The 22493-nt window shown below is 38.5% G+C and overlaps 1 protein-coding gene across 8 annotated transcripts in view; it reads left to right on the top strand.

Moving 5' to 3' along the window:
- The window catches only part of LOC143033825 (5-phosphohydroxy-L-lysine phospho-lyase-like), a 345670-nt gene that overhangs the window by 111032 nt on the left and 212145 nt on the right, over window positions 1-22493 (top strand). For 2 of the 8 annotated variants that reach the window (XM_076199344.1, XM_076199337.1), the window contains exon 1: window positions 20265-20506. The exons of the other annotated variants lie outside the window; for them this stretch is intronic. In XM_076199344.1, the coding sequence (XP_076055459.1) occupies window positions 20425-20506 (82 nt within the window). In that variant the 5' untranslated portion in view covers window positions 20265-20424. Of the gene's footprint in view, window positions 1-20264; window positions 20507-22493 lie in introns of those variants that run through there. 8 annotated transcript variants of the gene reach the window in all.

Raw genomic sequence — 22493 nt, 5'->3', positions numbered from 1 at the left:
GTTTTTTTCTAAATTTTTACCCATTTACTTTTGATCATTCTTTCACAAATTTTTGCTATTGTACTTGTTAGAGAGACTGGTCTATAGTTGGTAGGGTCTTCTTTATTACCTCCTTTATATATAGGTACTATATTTGCTTTTTTCCAATCTTCTGGAACTTTTCCTTCTTTCAAGGAACTATTTATTATGCTATGTATTTTGTCTGCCAGTTCATTTCTGCATCCTTTCAAAATCCAGTTTGCTATTTCATCTGGTCCATGCGATTTTCTCACATCAAGATTACTAAAGTGTTTCATTATTTCATTCTTTGTTACTTCTATTTCTTTCATAGGGGGAACTTTCTCTTTCCATTCAATCTCTTCCGGTTGTATGTTCTCCCTTGTAAACACTGATTTAAAATGCTTGTTCATAATTTCCGCCATTTCTATTCCCTCCTTGTCTTAATTTCTCCAAGTCTTGTTTGTTTTGCAGTTTGTTGTTTACAAATCTGTAAAATAGTTTTGGTTGATCTTTACATTTTTCTATGACATCTTTTTCATATTTTCTCTTTTCCTCTCTGCACGTTTGTAGATATTCATTTCTATAACAAGTATATATTTTCCATTTTTCAGGTCTTTTGTCTTTCTTCCATTTGGTCCAAGCTTTGTCTCTTTTGTCTTTTAACACTCTACAACTTTTGTTGTACCAGCACTTTACATATTCTTTTTCTTGTTTTTGTCTTGGGACATACTTTTCTACTCCTTTTTTTTTATAATTTTTTGTCAAAATATTCCATTTCTCTTCTACTGTTGTATCTTCTTTGTGTATTCTTTCCCAGTTTTTATTTTGAAAGAATTCTCTTATTTTATAAAAAAAAAAAATCATACATCAATCTTCCTTTTCTATATTGTTCATTTCTTTTCATGTATTTTTCTCATTTAGTTCCAGTTCTTTCAATATGTGGTCACTTTTACTTATTGGTGCCTGGTATTCTATCTTTTCCACTATTTCAGGTTCTGATGTGATTATTAGGTCTAGTCTCGATGGTTCTTCTTCATTTCTATACCTAGTGTTCTCTTGTATCCATTGTGTCATTGTGTGGTCAATAATCATCTCAAGTAGAACACTTCCCCATGAGTCTTCTCCACCCTTTACGGTCATCTCTTCCCAGCAGATTTCTTTGCAATTAAAGTCCCCCATCATAACTATTCTTCCTCCATCTTCCATTATCTTGTTTAGTGTTATTCTTGTGTCTTCTAACATACTTTTATGTTCACTCTCTTCCCACGAGGCTGTTTTTGGGGGCACGTAGTTTATTACAAACTTTCTGCTCTTCTTATCTCTGTCTTCTACTTCTATCATAATCATCTCTACTGTATTCTTTCCATATGTGACACACTTCACGTTTATATCCTTCTTAGTCAGGAACATAACTCCACCCCCTTGTTTTATCTCTCTGTTTCTAATCCTATAATTATATGTATTGTGTCCTATGCTGTTGGGTGGTAGTGGACCTTTTAATTTTGTCTCTACAATTCCCATTATGTCCGGTTCTTTTTCCTTCAGATACTCGTTCAGTTCATTCAGTCCTGTTATTAATGTTATTAATGTGTGTGTGTGTATTTATTTAGTTGTATTTACCTAGTTGAATGTTACGGGAAGGGGAGCTATGCTCGTGATGTCCCGTCTTCATATCTTATTTTATCTAAACTATTTGTGTGTGTGTGTGTGTGTGTGTGTGTGTGTGTGTGTGTGTGTGTGTGTGTGTGTGTGTGTGTGTGTGTGTGTGTGTGTGTGTGTGTGTGTGTATTCACCTCGGATCTGCTGCAGCCTCTTTTCGAGACAGCCAGACACCACCCTACGGCAATGAGCTCAGAGCTCATTATTAGCATATCTCTGGGTAGGTCTGAGACCACTCACACTCCACACACCGGGAATGCAAGGTCACAACTCCTTGACTAACGTCCCGTACCTACTCGCTGCTAGGTGAACAGGGGCTACACGTGAAAGGAGACAAACCCAACTTATCTCCGCCCGACCGTGTGTGTGTGTGTGTGTGTGTGTGTGTGTGTGTGTGTGTGTGTGTGTGTGTGTGTGTGTGTGTGTATTACCTATTTACCTAGTTTTACCTAGTTGTATTTTGCGGGAAGGGGAGCTATGCTCGTGATGTCCCGCCTTTGTATCTTGCAGTGTCTAGTTTGTTTTTAAACTCATGAATGGTTTTTGCGCATACTATTACATTGTCCAGTTTGTTCCAAGTGTCCAAAACTCTATGAGGAAAACTGTTTTTCTTCAGTTCTCTTCTATAGCTATGTTTTTTTATTTTCTTTCCATGTCCTCTTGTGTTTCTTTTGTCCCAGTTAAGTAAGCTCTCACTATCGAGTACCTCTGTGCCTTTCATGATTCTGTAGATGGTCAATAGGTCACCTCTCTCTCTTCTTTGCTCCAGTGTCGGTAACTCCAGTTTAGCCAATCTCTCTTCGTATGATAGGTTTGCAAGTGCAGGTGCCATTTTTGTAGCTGCTCTTTGGATTCTTTCTATTTTCTTTATATTCTTTTTGGTACTGGGGGACCACAATGTCGCTGCATACTGTAATCTAGGCCTTATCAATGTAACCAATATTTTTTTTCATCATGTCTTCGTCCAAGTATGTAAACGCCACTTTTATTGATCTTAGCAAGTTGTAAGTCTCCCCGACAATTTTGTTAATCTGTATATCATAGGACAAGTCGTTCGTGATAATTACTCCCAAATCTTTTTCGGATCCTACTTTCTTTACTTCTTTGGTTCCAATTGTATATTTTCCTGATATTCTGTTTTTGCTTTTTCCAAACTCCATTATGCTACACTTCTTAGTATTAAAGTCCACTTCCCATTTCTGACTCCAGTTCCATACCCTATTTAGGTCTTCTTGCAGTGCTTCACAGTCCTCATCAGTTTCTATTTTCCTTAGCAGTTTGGCGTCATCGGCAAAGAAGCTCATGTAGCAGTTCACGTCCTCATCCATGTCATTCATATAGATAGCAAACATTATTGGTGCCAGCACAGATCCTTGCGGTACTCCACTGATCACCTCTTTCCAGTCTGAATATTTTTCTCTGAGCACTACTCTCATCTTTCTACCAGTCAGAAAGTCCTCTATCCATTTTAGTAGGTTTCCCTGTATTCCTCCTATGTGTTCCAGTTTTTTTAGTAGTTTTCTGTGTGGTACTTTGTCAAAGGCTTTTTGCAAGTCTAGGAATGCACAATCAGCCCATCCATTTCTTTCTTGCACTATGTCTATTAGTCTTGAGTAAAAGCATATTAAGTTTGTGGAGCATGATCTTCCTTGTCTGAATCCGAATTGTCTTGGGTTTAATATGTCATTGTCTTCCAGATGTTTTACCCATCTATTCTTGATTATTTTCTCACAAATTTTGGCTATGGTGCTTGTTAGTGATACTGGTCTATAGTTGGTGGGTTCTTCTTTGTTTCCTCCTTTGTGTATTGGTACAATGTTAGCGTTTTTCCAGTCCTCGGGTATCTTTCCTTCTTTGAGTGAGCTGTTTATTAAGATGTGTATTTTGTCTGTTAGTTCTTCTTTGCACTCCTTTAGAATCCAATTTGCAATACCGTCCGGGCCATGTGATTTTCTGACATCCAGCCTTGATAAATGTTCTGATATTTCCTTTAGTGATGCTGTAAACTCATTCATGAGGGGAGATTTCTTGTTTTTGTCTATGTCACAATTTGGTATTTTCTCTCTGGTGAAAACAGAGTGATTGTTCATGACTTCGGCCATCTCTAAATCTTCTGTGTATTCTATGTTTCCTTGGCATAGTTTCACCAATCCCTGTTTGTTTTTAAGTTTACCATTCACATACCGATAGAATAGTTTGGGTTGCTCTTTGCATTTGTCTATAATATCCTTCTCATGGTTCCTTTTCTCCTCTCTTCTCACATTAACATACTCATTTCTATAGTTAACATAAATTTGCCATTTGCTTTGTTTTTTGTCTTTTCTCCACTTTTTCCAAGCTTTGTCCCTTCTGTCTTTTGCCTCACTGCATCTTTTGTTGAACCAACATTTAATGTACTCTCTCTCTCGCTTTTGTCTTGGTACATGCCTGTTTACCCCTTCATTGTAGTTTTCCATCAATATATTCCATTTCTCTTCCACTGCTGTTTCTTCCCTGTAAAATATTTCCCAGTTTGCATTCCGGAAGAATGTCTTTAGTTTTGTAAAGTCTGTTTTGTTGTACCTCAGTCTTCCTTTCCTATGCTTTTCGTTCCTCTCTATGTCTATTTCTTCCTTTAGTATAGTTTCGATGAGTACATGGTCACTCTTTCCAATTGGTGTCTCATACTGGACTTTATGCACTATTTCAGGTTCTGTTGTAAATATTAGATCTAGTTTCGATGGCTCTTCATTATTTCTGTACCTTGTGTTTTCACGGACCCATTGGGTCATTGTGTACTCCATGGTCATATCTAGCAGTACATTGCCCCACGAGTCATCTCCTCCTTGCACTGTCATGCTGTCCCAACAAATTTCTTTGCAATTGAAGTCCCCCATAACTACCAGATTACCCTTACCCATTAGTATCTCATTGAGTGATTTTCTTGTGTCATCTAGCATTTTTTTATGTTCGATTTCTTTCCAAGCGCTTGTTTTTGGAGGCACATAAGTCACCACAAACTTTCTACTTTTCATATTCTTGCCTTCGACTTTTATCATGATCAATTCAGCATTACCTTTGCCCTCTGCAATTTTTGTCACCTTTAGGTCTTTCTTGGCCAAGAACATGATTCCCCCTCCCTGTTTCTTGTCCCTGTTTTTTATCCAGTAGTTGTATAAACCTTGTCCGATAACAGTGGATGGTATTTCACCTCTTAGTTTGGTCTCTACAATTCCCATTATGTCTGGTTTTGCTTCTAACAGATAATCATTGAGTTCGTTCAGTCCCGAAATTAGTCCGTCAATGTTGGTATAGGCCACTTTTAATTTTCTTCCTTCTCCCTGGTTTCTTCTTCCCTTGTTTTGTTCGTTTTGAAGCGCCATTGTCTTAATCTCAAGTCTATTACTCTCCACTGGAATTCTTTGCATTCTGTCTCCGATCTTTTCAAGTTTTTTTCCTTTGCTTCTTCTCTTAGTGCCCTTTCTTTTTCTAATTCCTCAGTACTCATTTCTCTTTTTATCCATATCTTATTGTATTTTTCACTCTTTGCCAAGTTACCTACTTTTTCAAATATGTCTTCTACTACCACTTGTGACCTTAGTTTTATCTTTAGAGGTCGATTCCTATCCTTAGTATAGCGACCAATTCTGTAAGTCTCTTCTAAGTCTGTGCCTGAATCACTGTCTCCCCCCTGAATTTCATTAAGGATTTCTACTGCTGTCTCTTTTTCTTCTTTTTCTCTCATGTACCTCGCCAATCCTTGTTTTTCTTTAAGCCCATAAACCACAATACATTTCTTCCTATCTACTGTGTCCCTGACCCAATTTGCTTTTTCGTTAATCACTTGAATGATTGTGTCTTTTGCATTATCTTGCATTTGCTGCTTGACTATTTCTTTGAAAGCAATTTCTTTATTTTCAATATTTTCTTTCCACTTCTTAATTTCCTGGATACTGTCCCCACCTAAGTTTTCTTCGATCTTTTGTGTCAATTCTTGTAATTTGTTGTTCACTTCCTGCTTTAGATTTTCGCTATTGTTATTATCATTAGTTTTCTTCTTTTCATTGTCATTCTTCAGTTCATTTATGTCTCTTTTCATTTCTTTAATTTCGTTTGTAAGATCCAAGTTAGCTTTTCTCAGGTCAGAAATTTCATGGTTAGTCTTAGATAAACAATCAATTAAACCAATGACCTCTTTTCTTAAGTCCATGATTTCATTTTCCCACCGAGTCCTATTTTTGCTCATCTCTCTCTCTATCTCTAATAATCTACTTAAGTTCTTTCTTTCGTACTTACCAAACCCTAAGAAATCATTGTCATGTGTGTGTGTGTGCGTGTGTGTGTGTGTGTGTGTGTGTGTGTGTGTGTGTGTGTGTGTTTCCAGCAAGGAGAAAGTTGATTTCACTTCCCGTGTGTGAAATATAGTGCACTAATATCCATAGATTACACATGTCATGCAAATTAGATTATCTAGTCATAGTAGTACCAAAGCGATCAATGTTGTGGAGGTATTTGATCTTTCTCATCAAACCCCGCCCTAACTACAATCAACTCTTTCAAAAGTCACTGATCACGTGACTCCATTCCCACCCTTGCAGTTTGCAAATTAATTTCCAGTTATTTGTCCTGAGACAGCAGACTGCCAATCACCTAGATCACATGACCGTAGCAGGCCGCTTGACTTAGTTTTCCCGTGTTCGGATGCATTAGCTGAATTTTTAATTCCACGTTCCCATATAAAAAAGATAAATTTTATTCCATGTGATCGTTATCGTTAGTTAAATATATAATTTTCTTTAGTTAAATAGGTCTTGTATAATGGTGTATAAATTAAGGTAAGCTTTGTCTTATTGGCATTTAGTAATTAAACTAATAAGATTTGTAAACTTAGGTGGTTTAGATACTTTTCAAAAGTTATTTATTACGAAAGTCTGTCATGAATATTATATTACATTTATGGATGGAATTATTGAGAAATTAATTTTCATGACTTGAAATGCCATGCTATAGCATGGCATTTCGAGCCCGTGGATGTTCTGAGTTCATGTATTTGTATCATGTTTTAACGTTACATCGTTACGTTCTTCCGTTCCGATAGGTTCGACTGTAGTTAGCGAAAGGGTTTATCCGATTTGATTAACCTCTTCCCTGCCGGTTGGTACTTGTGCTTATCGTCAGGCTGTTGCTAGGTTACTTTGTTCATCTTTGTGTTAGCTCCATATTTAGTTCCCTCTTTTTTAATAGCCATGTATTGATTTGTTAATTTCAATAACATCAGTAAGGTTTCTAAAAACAAGCGAACGCGAGAGAGAGAGAGAGAGAGAGAGAGAGAGAGAGAGAGAAACGGAAAAGTCCACCTGTCCCTATAGTACGGGCATTCGTTTCAAAGCAAGTATAGAGATGAGTAAATCCATATTAACCCCAAAAATTATTTACTAGACACGAAGGAATGGGGAAAGAAAAGACATGAGGCGAACGAACGGTAGAGCTACAGTTATAAAAGCTTTGTGTTGCCAAAAAGGGTGTATGTGTGTGTGTGGGGGGGGGGGAAGTGGCGTGTAAGCCCAAGCCAATCGACGTGAATTCAAACGCTTAGCTGTTGCGTCATCGGCTGGTCGTCCCGCCTTCCCGCCGCTCTGAGTTGCCCGAATCCGTTCTTTGGCAACCCTGGTTATATAATGGTCAACGGTAGACGTGTCAATGGGCAGGTAAGCGGTAGCCCACCTGAAATGCACTCACATGAAGGGAGGGCAGAGGAATACGGATTAAAAATAAGTTAGACTTGTAGGTTTTACAAGTAGAATTGCTCTAGATATGAAAGTAAAGATGGCGATATTGGAAGGCTAAAGATAGAGCGAAAGACCCGAATATGTGTATTTATACAGATTTGTGTTTCTGGAACGCATAGGAAACGGCGTTGGACTGTGAAAACCTGTTGTGTTAGTAATCTTGTACTTCGAATGCCTACATTGTAATATTATTATCATTGTTGCTACCATTATTATTGTTATTATTATTACTCTTGTTATTACTTTTATTATTATTACTGTATTATTATTATTATCATTATTATTATTATTACTATTATCATTATTATTATTATTATTATTATCATTATATTCATTATCATCATAATACCGTTTGTGGCAGGGTCAGATTGATTGATTTATGGAATTTTTGGCTCGAAGGCCAAGCGCCGGAGCCGGTAGGCCATTCAGCGCATATTTATCTTATATAGATAAAAATTGAAGTAAAACAGTTAAAACAATAAACATTCACAAAAACACATCACAACAACATACACTCACAAGCATTCATATACACAATTTTAAATTTCATAAAATAAATTGATGTCTTTTAAAAACTTTAAAACATTCTTCACTTGAGCTTCCTCCCCTAAAATTTGTTTAAAAGATAAATTTGTTTAAAAATTTGCCCTGCGCTTATTAGAGAATGCAGGGCACTGAATTAAAATGTGTTTTATTGTAAAAACTACTTGGCAAGTGGGACATTGGGGGGCCAGCCTTTCTGCTCCACTTGCCATAAAAAATTTATGAGTAATGTAGGAATGGCCAATTCTCAATCTTGTCAAAACAATACTTGACCTTCTGTCCAAAGGAGGACACTTCCAAGGGTTCACCAAGGGGTGAATCTCTTTTAACTTATAACTACCGTCCAACCTTGTCCATTGTTCTTGCCACTTCTCCATTGTATAACAATGGATCACTTGTTTTAATTCCGTATGTGGGACTTTTCGGTCTGTTGTACGGCACCCAGCAAAAGTTTACTTTTATCTTCTTTCTGTTGTTAATCAGAATCAACCAGTCCTGTATTTCTTGGACTAAAAAATGACGAGGTAATAATGTATTTACAGAGGATAGAATGCTCATGGAATCTGTAAAAATAACAACGTTCTTATTACATGGAACAGAATTAAAAACAAATTTGAGGGCGTTGCTGACTGCCAGCAGTTCAGCAGTAAAAACAGAGCTAAAATGAGGCAACTTTCTCTTAAACTGTGCTATAAGATACAACAGCACAACCAACACCATCTTGGGATTTTGATCTACCTGTATAAATAAAAATTGAATTAGCATGTAATGATCAAAGTTCTAAAAAAAATCACTTTTTAGCTCTACAGCAGTTCTATTTTTCTTGTTTTTAAGAGGACATATTTCAGTGGGGCATCGGTTCCAAGGAGGGAATTTGGGAGGCGTGACCTCAGCAATTTTATTAGGAACAAGTCCTACCTTCTCTGACCCAACTTCACATCTCACTTCTACAGGTTTCGGCAGAGTACATTTCCTTGGAGCTCTGTCTACCGGCTGCTTTACGTATTTGAAGTTTGGATTCTGTTTGGATGTCAAGACACGAGATATATATCTAAGGCTTAATTCCTCCCTGCGAATATAGAGGGGAGGAACTCCTGCGTCCACATACAAGCTATCCACTGGAGATGTTCTATAGGCTCCCGAACAGATCCGTAAAGCCATATTGTGGACTATATCAAGCTTCTTTAATGAAGTTTTACATGCCGATCCATAAATTTGACAACCGTAATCCATTTTGCTAAGGCACAATGTTTGGTAAAGCCTTATCAAAGTTATACGATCTGCTCCCCAGTTGAAACGAGACACTACCTTTAGTATATTAAGTCGCTGTTTAACAGTGTATACAACCTCGTTTATGTGATTTGTGAATGTCAACCTTTTGTCCAAAACCAGACCCAAGTTTTTACTTGATCTTCATATGGTAGTATGACACCCTCTAAGAATAGTGTTGGTATCTCTTCCTTGCGTCTTAGTCTGGAAAACCTTATGGTTTTTGTTTTTTTCAGCAGAGAATCTGAAGCCCCTGCAATTAGCCCATGCTGTTGCTAAATTAATAACTTCTTGAATCTTTTGGCCTGTTTCTAATGTTGTCGATTTGCTGCACACAATAGCGAAGTCATCAGCATAAGCCAATCCATGAACTCCTGTGGGAACTTGTTCTAACAAACTATTAATAGCTATGCTGAAGAGTGTAGGACTCAGAACACTTCCTTGGGGAATCCCTTCCTCTTGAAGATATACAGAAGAGAAAGAAGAGCCTACTCTGACTTTTAGATAACGGTCAAAGAAGAAGTCCTTTAAACAATTGAACATATTACCCCCGATACCCCACTCTGCAACTTCCTTCAGAATGCCTCCCCGCCAGGTAGTATCGTAGGCATTTTTCAAGTAAAAAAACACAGCAATGCTCGAGTTCTGAATTGCGAAGGCATTCTGAATCTCACGAGTGATAAAAAGTAAGGGGTCCAGAGTGCACTTATTTCTTCTAAATCCAAGCTGTTGGTTAGATAGGAGATTTTTAGATTCCAAAAACCAAACTAAACGCATATTAACCATTCTTTCATAGATCTTACAAATGCAGCTAGTGAGAGCAATAGGTCTGTAACTTTGTGGGTCATGAGAGTCTTTTCCTGCCTTTAAGATTCCTATGATGATTGAAGTCTTCCAAGATTTAGGAGAAGATCCAGAAGACCAAAATCCGTTCAGCACATTTAAAAGGAATTTCTTCGAGGATACAGATAAGTGAGCAACCATGGAATAAAGAACGTCATCCTCTCCAGGAGAGGTTGGGGAGGATAAAGATAAAGCATGATCCATTTCATCCAAGGTGAAAAGAAGATTATATGCCTCCGAGTTCGTATTGGTAGGAGGAATAATCGTGGTCTTGGTTCTAATTCTTCTGAAATCATGTGAATAATGTAGTGGACTTGAAATAGCATAATGTCTTCCAAAAGCCTCTGCTACTTCTCTTGTATCCGATATAAAAGAGTCATTTATCTTCAGAATGGGTAAAGGAGATGGAGTAAACTTTCCTTGTAATTTTCGAATCCTATTCCATAGGGGAAGAGTCATATTTCAATTCGCTAATATATTTAATGAAGGATTCCCTCCTTGCTTTCTTGAAGATTTTCTTCTGCTTTGCTCGAGCTCTTCTGTACGTTATCTTATTGACTAAACAAGGATATCTCCGATATCTCTTATAGCAAGTTCTTGTAGTCTTTCTGCTTAAAGCACATTCATCGTTCCACCAGGGGACTACTGGGCGTTGAGGTTTACCAGCTGTCCTAGGAATGGAAGAGAAAGCACCAGAAAGTATGATGTCTACCAGATAATCATATGCATCAGAGTTACTACAAAAATCACTAGTCTTATGATTAATCTCTGTGGATCTCCTAAATAATTCCCAATTAGCCTCTCCTGTCTTCCATTTAGGTAAGCAAGAGGAGGGAGTGTTCTTTAAATATTTGATATGGATAGGCCAGTGGTCGCTACCACGTAGATCTTCATCTATTGACCAACTGTAGTCTAATCTTGAGGATGATGAACAAATAGTTAGGTCTATAGCAGAACTTGAGTTCTGAAAGACATCAAACCTAGTTTTGGAACAGTCATTCATCAAAATGACATCATTATTATCAATGAATTCTTCAATTATATTGCCCCAGGGGTCACACCTTGATTCACCCCATAGAGGATGCTTGGCGTTAGTCACCCATTAGAATAAAAGGCTCAGGGAGCTGGTCAACCAAAGATTGTAGGTCATTTAACTCAAATTGATGGGGGTGGTTATATATGTCTAGGAGTCGATCTTCCAGTTCAGGTTCCAAATACAAAGAACATAGTGATCCATTTAGTGGTAAAGATTTGTACTGCACAAGCCTGCAACACCGAGTGTAGGTGGACACTTCTGTGGTTTACAGATTTCTTAACAATGATACCAGTACCTCCATGGGCACGGCCCCCAATCATAGGAGGAGATCTGTAAAATTTATAATTAAGTCCAACATTAGGGGATAAATCGCCAAGCATAGTTTCTTGGAGACAAATAGCAGACACATCATGTTCTTTAAAGAGAATCCCAACCTACTCTCGATGAGAATTAAAACCTTGAGTATTCCATTGAATTATGGACATTATACTGTTTTCTTTTTCTTTTTTGGGTCTACTGGTCTGGGAAGAGGAGTCTGGGAGAGATGGGTTCTTTTCTAATTTCTTTGCTTTCGCGGGTGGCATCCTCCTCTCTGACAATGGTCCGACAGACGATGTAGAGTCTGGGTTATTAGTTCCTTTCTTAGATTGCTTATCACGATTCGGGGAAGAAGATGGAGATGAGGGTGGACTGTGGAGTATTTTACTGCGCACAGCTTCAGACTCCATAGCTTTGGTTCTGTGCGCCTCAACTGAGTGAGGCACATCAGTCCGTGATCCCTTTATTGGGGAGCCCCCCAAGTTTGGAAGGTTGACTGATTGAGAGGAGGCTTTATTAGAGGAACCCTGTGTGGTTTCAGCAATGGGAACTTTAGGTGCCCCTCCAGATGGGGCAGGAGACATTCCCTCAACTGGGGATGGGAGAACCTCCGCAGAGGAGGGTTGAGGAGTACTACAATTTCCAAGTTGTGGAGCAGAACGATTAGGTCTAGTAGTGACTCTTTCACGTTGAGGCTTAGGTTCAGCATTTCCTTGATCCTCATTACTTCTGTGCACCTCTACCGAGTGAGGCACACTAGTCAGCAATCCCTCTACTGGGGAGTCCTCCAGGTCTGGAAGAGAGATTGCCTGAGAAGAGGCTTCATTAGAAGAAGCCTGTGAGGTTTCTACAATAGAAATCTTAGGTGCCCCTCCAGATGGAGCAGGGGACACCCCTTCAACAAGGGGTGAGGAAACCTCCACAGAGGAGGGTTCAGAAGTATTAGAAATTCCTAGTTGAGAAGAAGAAAGATCATTAGATTTCATAGTAACAATTTTACACTGAGGCTTGGCTTCAGTGTTAACAGAAGAATTCATATTGGCATTTTTATTTCTATTGGGTTCTACAGTTGGCTGATCCACTTTACTATTTGTCTTAACAACATCACTGTATCTTTTGGAATTACTTAATAGTCTTTTAGCATGTCCTACACTTATATGTTCTGCATGAGCTTTTAGTAGTATTTCCTGTTCCTTCTTATAAATTACACAGTTCTTATTTCTGGCATCATGCTCTTCTTTACAATCTATACAAACTGTTGGGCGGGAACAATCCCCATGTTCAGGCTGAGCACATATCAAACATAGTTTGTCCCTTGCACATCTGCGGGAAGGATGGCCAAAACCATAGCAGTTATAGCACTGAAGGGGACGGGGCTTAAACTGCTTCACATAAACTATCTCTTTTTCTATCTCTACATAGTAAGGTAGATCTTCACCAGAAAAACTTAGGATTATCATAGAAGAACGAGGGATTTTAGCAACCTTCCAAACATTAGTTGTGCACATTTCTAAAATTTCTTCTTCCTCAAAGTCATACAGATCTCTATTAAAAATTATCCCTTTGGCATAACTAAAGGTATAGTGGGGTGTAACTTCCTTAATGTCCGATTTCTGTTTCAAGTTAAGCACCATGGTAGCTTGTTCATAAGATTTTACATGAATTAAGAAGGAATTTCTTCCAAATCGTGATACCTGCGAGTTAGTCAAATTACCAGAGCCAAGGTGACTCTTCAAGAATCTTCTAAACTCGAACAAGTTAGCACGTTCCTTTGCAAGAGTGATAATAAGCCTCTGCACACTTTCCTTCCTTTCATCTACCGGGTTTTCTGGATATAAGATATCCAGGTTAGGTGGCACTCTAGCAACAAGTTGGGCCGAAGATTCATTTTCATTGCAATTATAATAATTCAAGCAGGCAGCAGCTGCTTCCTGATTAGAAAGAAATGGGATCCAGACTAGCCAAGCTTTAAAGTTGTCAGTTAGTTTAACCCTGATCTCTTTAATTTGTCCAAATTTACGGAACATTTCATATAAGTCTGTATAACTCTTATCAAGAGAGACATATTTTAGATGTAAGATTCAATGACTATTAGGAGCAGTATTTGAGCTATTTATTGGTTTCTGAGTATCTAAAGATGTTTTCATCACTTCAGAGTTATCTGTCAATGAAGTCTTAGTGTTTTTACCAAAGTCCTTTTTCAAGCCGGAGTCATCAACTGGGGTTTTTACTTTTGCTGAGTCAATAGCGTCAACATTAGGATCGGCAATATTAGGAGAGGGATCGGGGGGTTTAGGAGGAGGATCAGGTAGTGGTGGAGGTTTAGAATATTCAGTTTGAACAGACACCATGATCGTGTATATAAATGAAGCCACACCATATATTAGGAAAGAAAGATAAATGCATAGAAGAAGATACTGCAGTTGCCTGATGCCTCAAGCAATAAAAGAAAAGTCTCTGCAGAGTCAGGAAGTTCCAGAAACGACTATTTACACATGCAGGGCCTCGGAGGTGAGTTAGAGACTTTGTCAACCCGGGGTTTGTCCTCTTTTGTTTTGTCCCATTTAGGATGGGTCCGGCGTAGTCACTCTGCATGTGTACTGGATAGGGAGAAAGGAAGTCGGCAGCCTAGTACCTACCTCACAAACATGCATTCCCCAGTCGGTGGGCTTTCGGCCCTCGCAGGGAGTAGTGACCTCGCGGTATACATCCCCACTTGACTGGGTTCAGACATGTAGCTTGGGAGGCACCAAGATACCAGAACCTTCCTTAACAAGTATTAGAGAAAGATGGTGAAAAAGGAGTAGGGTAGCAAATATGAAGGGTAGGGATAGGGGAATTCACAAAGGAAAAGGGTGAAGGACCCCCTATCTATTCACTACCACAAGAGGAAAAAAAAAAAAAAAAATTGGCTCAGTTTTCGTCTGGTAGCTTAGGGCTGACCTCTCCAGTATGGTTGCACCTGGCTGGCACAGCTCAGCCCGTCCTTGCTACACGGAAGCCCCTCACTACATCAAAGTACTGGGCCTCGGGGGGGTGGCAGGGTCAGAGCGGGGATCAAGATAGTGACGGAGTTTGGGAAGGTATGCGATAGAAGAAAGTCGAAGGTAAATGAGGGTAAAAGGTGATGAGATGTACAAGAGTAAAGGATAATAGCGAATTGGAAGTAAATCTTAAAGGAAAGAGGCTGGAGGAAGTGAGCTTTAGGTACTTGGGGTCGCATGTGGCAGAATATGGAGAAGAGGAGGTGAGAGTAAATTGTAGACTGAGAAGTAAATGCATTTGAGGATTAGAAAGTGTAATGAGAAATGAGCATTTGGAAATGGATGCAAAGAGGAGACTGTGAAGGGGTGATTGTGCCGACAGTACTGTGTGGGGTAGAGACATAGAATTTATGAGAGGTAGAGAGGAGGAGTTTAAATGTGTTTGAGATGAAATATTTGGGAAACATGGTAGGGGTTACAAGTTTGGATAGAGTGAGAAACGAGGAGGTGAGGAGGAGAGCGGGGTGGAAAAAGAGATGGGAGATAGGGTTGATGAAAAAGTATTGGAATGGTTTGGACACATGGGGAAAATTAGTAAAGAAAAATAAGTTAAAGAGGTGTGGAAGGCAAAGGTGGATGAAGTGAACATGAGAGGACGACCGAGGATGAGATGGATAGCGTGAAAGGGGAGCTGAGCAAGAGGTGTATGTCTGTTGAGAGAGGGAGAAGACAGAAGATAGGGGTGAGTGGAGAAAGGCTGTGTATAGGTGATACCACTGATCTAAAAATAACTGGATCACGGATCGGTGTCCTGATTATGAGGTCGGCGGCAGCCATGTTGGTAGTACCAAAACAAACCCACGCCACGCGATTGACTGATAGCATTGATAGCGTCCCTTACAGTTCTCGGCAGCTTTCGCTCCTATATACTGGTGTGTTTTACATATTTAACGATCATTTTACAATGCCAACTTGTGCTCCATTCAACTGCACCAACCGGAGAAAAGGTGGATGTGAGCAGTCCTTCCACTCGTAAGTAAATTAAGGTTTTATTACCCAAAACATCCCGATACCCATCAACAAATAATGCGGCCATCGGGAGCCATAAAATGTTGCCCACCAACTGTTTTGTTGGGTGTTGTCATGTTAATGCTATGTATTTATTATCTGTAAGAAATAGATCTAGCAGCAACCCATTTGTCATGAATGTAATCGTGGCAATAGCAGGATAAATATTTATAATTTAAAATATCTTATAAGGCTCAAACGCTGTCCAGAGCTCTGTAGCTGTATAGAACCAGTTGTTCTTCCTGATTACATGTGTAGGCTTTTTCTATATTGTGAAGTGTGAGGAATTCATATTGGGCTGATTTACTATTCGGGGCCCGTTCAAAAATTATGTAACGTTTTTTCTGGTGAAATTCGACATGTACTATGTACTATTATGTTTCAACTCATAAGAATTTATCCATCTACCGGTCTCAACTACTGTTACGGAAGAGTATGATTTTTCAGGACCAAACAGAGCGGGTATGTGTCTTCGTTTCTATTTAATGAATATGAACCACTAGTACTATTGTAACTGATGTATGTACATTCTTTTTACTGAACGATTTCCCTGTCAAAGTTTCTGTTTCAGGATCGATGGGAAATATATTGTTTCAAAAGCACCGATGCATATCCATGTATATCACTATCGTCCAATATTTAAGGCACCTGTAATGTGCTGTACACGATACAATAGCAATATTCACAATAAATACTAATGTAGGTTTTGTTCTGTAAAGATTCACTGGAGGTTTCTTGGAATATTGTGGATACGTGTATGTTTAGTGACAGGTGAAATTTGTTTGTTGAAATACATGTGTAGTTAGTTGCGCAAATAAAGTAATTGTAATCCAGTAATTAACTGTGTGCATTTCAATGACCAGATGACTAGATTTCGAAAAACGCCGAAGATGACTGCTTGTCAAGATTCGAGAGAGTGAGATTATAACATGTGGTCACACTCACACACACATATGTGAAGGCCTAATTTATGCTTCGCACAAATAATGTACATAGGATACAACCACTGATCTATATTGTTATACAGATCAGTGGATACAAGTTAAAACATCTACATGTTCTCTTGTTTATGTCAGTTTTAGCGTACTTGTTTGATTACTTTTATGGTCAAATACCGGTACATGTAGACATGTACTGTTTCATAAACCACACAGGAAAACTAATTTACAGATCGCATCACTATCACGCAGCCCATATCAGCCACATAGGCCACGAGAGTAACACGACAGCTCCCATGACCGGTACTACCAATATGGCGGCCATGTCCCGCCTGCCCGCCTCACTCCTGGGGCAGCCCACGGCCCGTATACGCTATCCAGGTGTTATACAGATCAGTGGGTGATACTGTGATGCAACGAAGGGAGGGGTGGGTGATGGAGGAGGCTAGGGAGTGATCGTGTGTGAATGATATTTTGACGCAGCCCGAAGGGATTTCTCCCCGTCTTCTATTTTCTGTGTGAGGGGACAGATAGAGAGGGGCGCCGATTAAGTGAAGCAGCCGTACTGCGGATGTGCTGTCTTCCTGCATAGCTTCTGACCCAGGGCAGTGGGCGGGATACAGGGATGACCCGTTATCCATGGAGAGCTAAGAAGAAGAGAGGGAGGAAAGGGAGGGTGGTAGACCAGAGTGGGATGGGTGGGAGTGGCTACGACGTGCCTTTGGACTTGGCTACCTCCCTTACAAAAGGGGGGAAAAGTCTTTGGTAGATAGAACAGTAGTAGTAATATTTTCATTATTATTATTATTATTATTATTATTATTATTATTATTATTATTATTATTATTATTATTATTATTATTATTATTATTATTATTATCATTATTACTATTATTATTATTATTATTATTATTATTATTATTACTATTATTATTATTATTACTACTACTACTACTACTACTACTACTACTACTACTACTACTACTACTACTACTACTACTACTACTAGTTATTAATTATTTTTATTATCATTATTATTATTATTATTATTATTATTATTATTATTATTATTGTTATTAGTTATTATTATTATTATCATTATTATTATTATTACTATTATTGACATTATTATTATTATTATTATTATTATTATTATTATTACTATTATTTTGTGTCATATAAGAAGGTGAGGTATATACCAACTCGTACAAAACGACATAAGATTCTTACTTTGTTTAATATGACAGTGACAAAGGACACAAATATCACTACAAAGAAAAGGCAGACATTGATTATTATAAATAAGGATACTACATCAGGATGTGCTCAGCAGTTCCTCTCCCAATCTCCACCCTGTGTGCCTTACTATTCGGGGAAAATGAAAATTATCAGTAGTCAGATTTTAAATTGAGCCATTATGCTGGGCGAACTTATAGGCAAGACAAAGGTATTTTTTTAGATTTATGGACTAAAATGTCTCATATCGGTATAGTCTTCTTTTAGTATCCTTTGCCAAACCTCCCATACATACTGTATGTATACAAAATCATTAATCTTCCTTGTAAAGGTGGGGTAGAGTTTGGCCAATTCAAAGCATTTTTTTTTTCCATCTCGATGTATCTAAATGGAATAAAAGGGCGAGGGGTTTCCATGGTCCTTATGCTCTGCTCCATTTTGTCGCCTTTTTACGGCATACTGGGAAAGAATGTGGTGTATCCCTGTCCTCTGCCAATGGGATCCATATTTTGATGCTCGTTGCCAACAGACCTGCTGAAGCCTTCCGTAGTTTAAAAAATATACCCGTTTGAATGTTTGTTGTCAGTATTAGATGTCTCAAAAACTCTGGAGTCAACACAATGTTACAATAAAATCTAACTTTTGTTCACGATTCATAAATCTAGGCTGTCTGGCGCCAGGCGATTGTATTCAGCTGAGGGAAAAACTGTACATCGAACATAAAAACAGCATTACTGATATATCCACCAAATTATTTGATTCAACAGAGACTTCCTCTACGTCACGTAAGGCCTAAACAAATATTTTTTTACGTCAGGTCGCTGTAAGGTCAGGTATGTTTGCATCATATGTATTAGCAGTTTTCCAACAAAAGGGATCTGTGTTTTTGCAGCAACAATTGCATATAGATACAACAGAAATTGGGAACCTAAAATATATTGTCCATTTTCCCGTTAGGCAGCTCGAAATGGATTTAAATTTCTCGCAACACTCGCTACAGGCTTCAGTCTCAAACATATATAGATAGATAAGGAAATAAGATAATTGAATGAATAATAATGAGACAGGTTGCATGCATTGTTAAGAGAAAAAAATCTGGCTGGGTTTTATGGGAGGGTACTTTGCTCCACCATCGCCAGGCTCGAGTAAAGACGACAGGTCCTGTAGTGTCTTCGCTGTTCGGAGAAATATATATATATATATATATATATATATATATATATATATATATATATATATATATATATATATATATATATGTATATATATATATATGTATATATATATGTATATATATATTATATACATGCATGAGAAATCACATAAACTCGTGATTCTAAATATGCGGAAAAACCACCAAGGAAAAAGAAAAACTGATGACCAAGCGCTTTCGTCTATTCAGACATCCTCAGGGTACCCTGAGGATGTCTGAATAGACGAAAGCGCTTGGTCATCAGTTTTTCTTTTTCCTTGGTGGTTTTTCCGCATATTATACATGTATATATATACATATATATATACATATATATATATGTGTGTGTGTGTGTGTGTGTGTGTGTGTGTGTGTGTGTGTGTGTGTGTGTGTGTGTGTGTGTGTGTGTGAGAGAGAGAGAGAGAGAGAGAGAGAGAGTGGTAGGGTGGTGAGCTAAACACAAGAGAACAGTAACTGGAGTTTTATTCACGAAACGTCAGTGAATAAAACTCCAACTTCTCTGTGTTTAGCTCACCGCCCGTCCACTCATTTGTCTTCCATACTTTAATGTATGTATATATATATATATATATATATATATATATATATATATATATATATATATATATATATATATATATATATATATATATGTGTATATGTGCGTGTGTGTGTGTGTATTTACCTATTTTTAAATTCATGTATTGTTTTTGCACACACTACTGTGTGTGTGTGTGTGAACCCTCTCACTGTGTTTTAGAATACTGGTACATATTTGTCCTCGCTGCGCCAGGCGATTCTATTCGGTTGGGGGTGGGGGTACCGCCCGTTCGCAGCGAAACCGTGTTAATGTGTGACAGATCGTTTAAACGTTACGGTGAAAGTTATGTTTTGGTAGGTGGCTGTCGCGTGTAAACCTTTTGTAAACGGAAGAATTCTCCAATGCAATTAGAATCGTTTGGAGGTAGCCAGAACAAAGCCAGTTTTGTAACCAGTGGGGAATGAAAGGATTAGTGATGTAATGGCCTTGTTGGTGTTGTAACTGTTATAATTGGAATTTAGTCTAGAATTTTGACACTAGGGATTTTTGAACTAATCATTTTGGTTTCATAGATCAAATTCTTGGGTTTTAATTAAATTCTGAGCCAGAAAAAGAGATATAAATGTTCATTGATCATAACTTTATGTAATGGTGTTACGAGAGCACAAGATCCCGCCAGTCATCTAGTCAGGTTTATTCGATTATGTGAATTGCAAAGACTTGTTAACGTTATTGTACCATTAATGTTGAATTTAGATACTCCTGGTTATTGAGAATGAAATGCCTTCAGTAAAAGTATTTTTTTGGCCGTGGTTGTTATGGTACCGGTTTGTGCAACATTTTGTACAACAGTTTGGGCAAGATGTGTTCTCCACTCGGGCAGTGCGGGACGGACAGTGGCTGATTTCATACGTGCATCTAAGAACTGGTAATGTCTATTCAGTTTTAATGGCACCCCCATGGATGCTACTTAAACACTCTCGCTTGTTAATTGATCGGTGTCGTTTGTTTAAGTGAGGGGATGCGAGAATGATGCTATGTCCTCAGGGTATACTGATGACCCGAGGATCGGCGGTTGGGTCCTACCGCCAGACGTACGATGAAATGGAAGGTGAGTACGTGCAATATGTAACACTCTTGTCAGTGATATGTAAAAACAAATTATTTTTTATCGAGTACTATACGTGGATCATAGATTGCTAAGGCAGTTAGTGTGTCATATTGGATATATGTAATGAAAATCCTAGGAAGAATAATTGAGCTTTCGTAACTAACTTAGTGACGTCTCAAGGAGTGACAAAGTCATAATAAACCAAATTAACCTCATTTGAATTAAACCTTTCGAAACCAATTTTGATCTGGATCAATCCCCTTAGTCGTTTATGTCAAAGCTTTCGTAAGTTTAAAATTCAGTGCAGACATTCAGGTCCTAGGTGTTTATAGCATATGTGCTAGCCCCTTCTAGGTTCTAGATTTATAGAGCCTTGATGCAGAACTAGGGGAGGATCGCCTCCCATGATGAAAATCACGTGGGGACAGCCAGAACTTGTGTATGGATTTTGTGCAGTGAAAGAGTCGATCAAGATGAGATTGTGTGTATGTATTTTTCCTTGGCTCAATAAAATCGGCTGGCGGCAGCCAGAATATTTTTAAGTTGTGATAAACAGTGAGAGGGTTCATGGTGAATTCCTTTATGTCTGTAGACACAAGTCTCCCCCGCTTCTGTTTTTATTCTGGATAGCGTCAGACGGTTTTATTCAGCCCTGTCAGTTGACTCGTTAGAGGGCGCGGCGGAGGGGGGGTCGTCTCCCAGGGGAATGAAATCACACGGCGACAGTTGATGAATTTGTCCTGTGTTATATCAACAACAATAATAATAATGGTGATAATAATAACAATAATAATAGTAATGATATCAATAATGGTAATGCAACATTGACCAAAATAGGGCTAACCACAACAACCTTTTGAACCTTCTTTGACTGAGTCTGATGGGCAGAATTGTAGTCTTGTGTTCTACATTGGTTGGAAGCGTTGGAGATAAACAATTCGTGCCTTCGGGTCTTTATTGCGTCGCCTCCGGGACTAGTGTTTTCCATCAACGGAGGTGAGGAAGAAAATGGTGGCGGTTGCCAACAGTATATTTTACGACTTATAATTCAGATGGTGGCGGTTGCCAACAATATTGTACAACTTTTAATTCTAACATCTACTGTCTGTTTATTTACATCTATATACATTATGGAACTGAGTATAGGTCCACAGTATTTACTTTAACTCTTTATAAATCTTTTAATATAGGTGATGAAATTACGCTAGCGGCTATCGTATGGTAATGTTGTATGGCCGACTTCCCGGTCGGGATGCAGGTGGCTTGACGGTTGATTTCTGAATGCAGGTGGCTTGACGGTTGATTTCTGAGGTCAAGCGAAACTGACCGCAGACCACATCACACAATATGTGGTCCGTTGCTACTCCCAGGATCTGACGTCGAGTAGCTAATGTATGCGTATGCATTCTAGCATAGAGTGAATAATTGACAATCGACAGGCATTAATTGCAACGGATGCTTGGCACAGCCATCACTCACTGACCTCAACGAAGTTAATGCTCAAAGAAGATAAATATATAATTTGACATGTAAGGTAATTATACATGTATTTTGAGCAATTTCATTGTAGGAAAATACTGTTTAAAATCAAATTGACTTCATCTTAGGACATGTGGAAGTACAGTATATATTATTCCCGGACACCAAGGTAAGATGCAGTCTTATGAAAGGGTGGCTCGACTGCGAAGGTTGTAACGGGGGAGAAGTCGAGAGGGTTGGTGAGGATCCTCTATACTAGGGGTAGTATTACCTGATGATGGAACGTTCTCTATGTCGAGGCCACGGGGAACTCTTTGATATGATCTTTGTGCAATACCATAAATTTGATCCGTGAGGGATATACTTCAAAATCGCAAATGTTTGTACCAACTGTGAGATGGAAGGGTGCGTTAGTGTCATTGGCAATCAATATACAAGTGTGACCTTTCTTTGATGTTGAGCTGATGTCTGAATTAAGGGGTATGGCATTGGCACAGTAAGTTTCTGA

This window comes from Oratosquilla oratoria, chromosome 16 (assembly GCF_046742065.1).
Source record: "Oratosquilla oratoria isolate Oo_2021 chromosome 16, ASM4674206v1, whole genome shotgun sequence".
Taxonomy (NCBI): Eukaryota; Metazoa; Arthropoda; class Malacostraca; order Stomatopoda; family Squillidae; genus Oratosquilla; species Oratosquilla oratoria.
The sequence above is the reverse complement of the archived record's forward strand: the minus strand, read 5'-3'. Positions and strand labels throughout refer to the sequence as shown.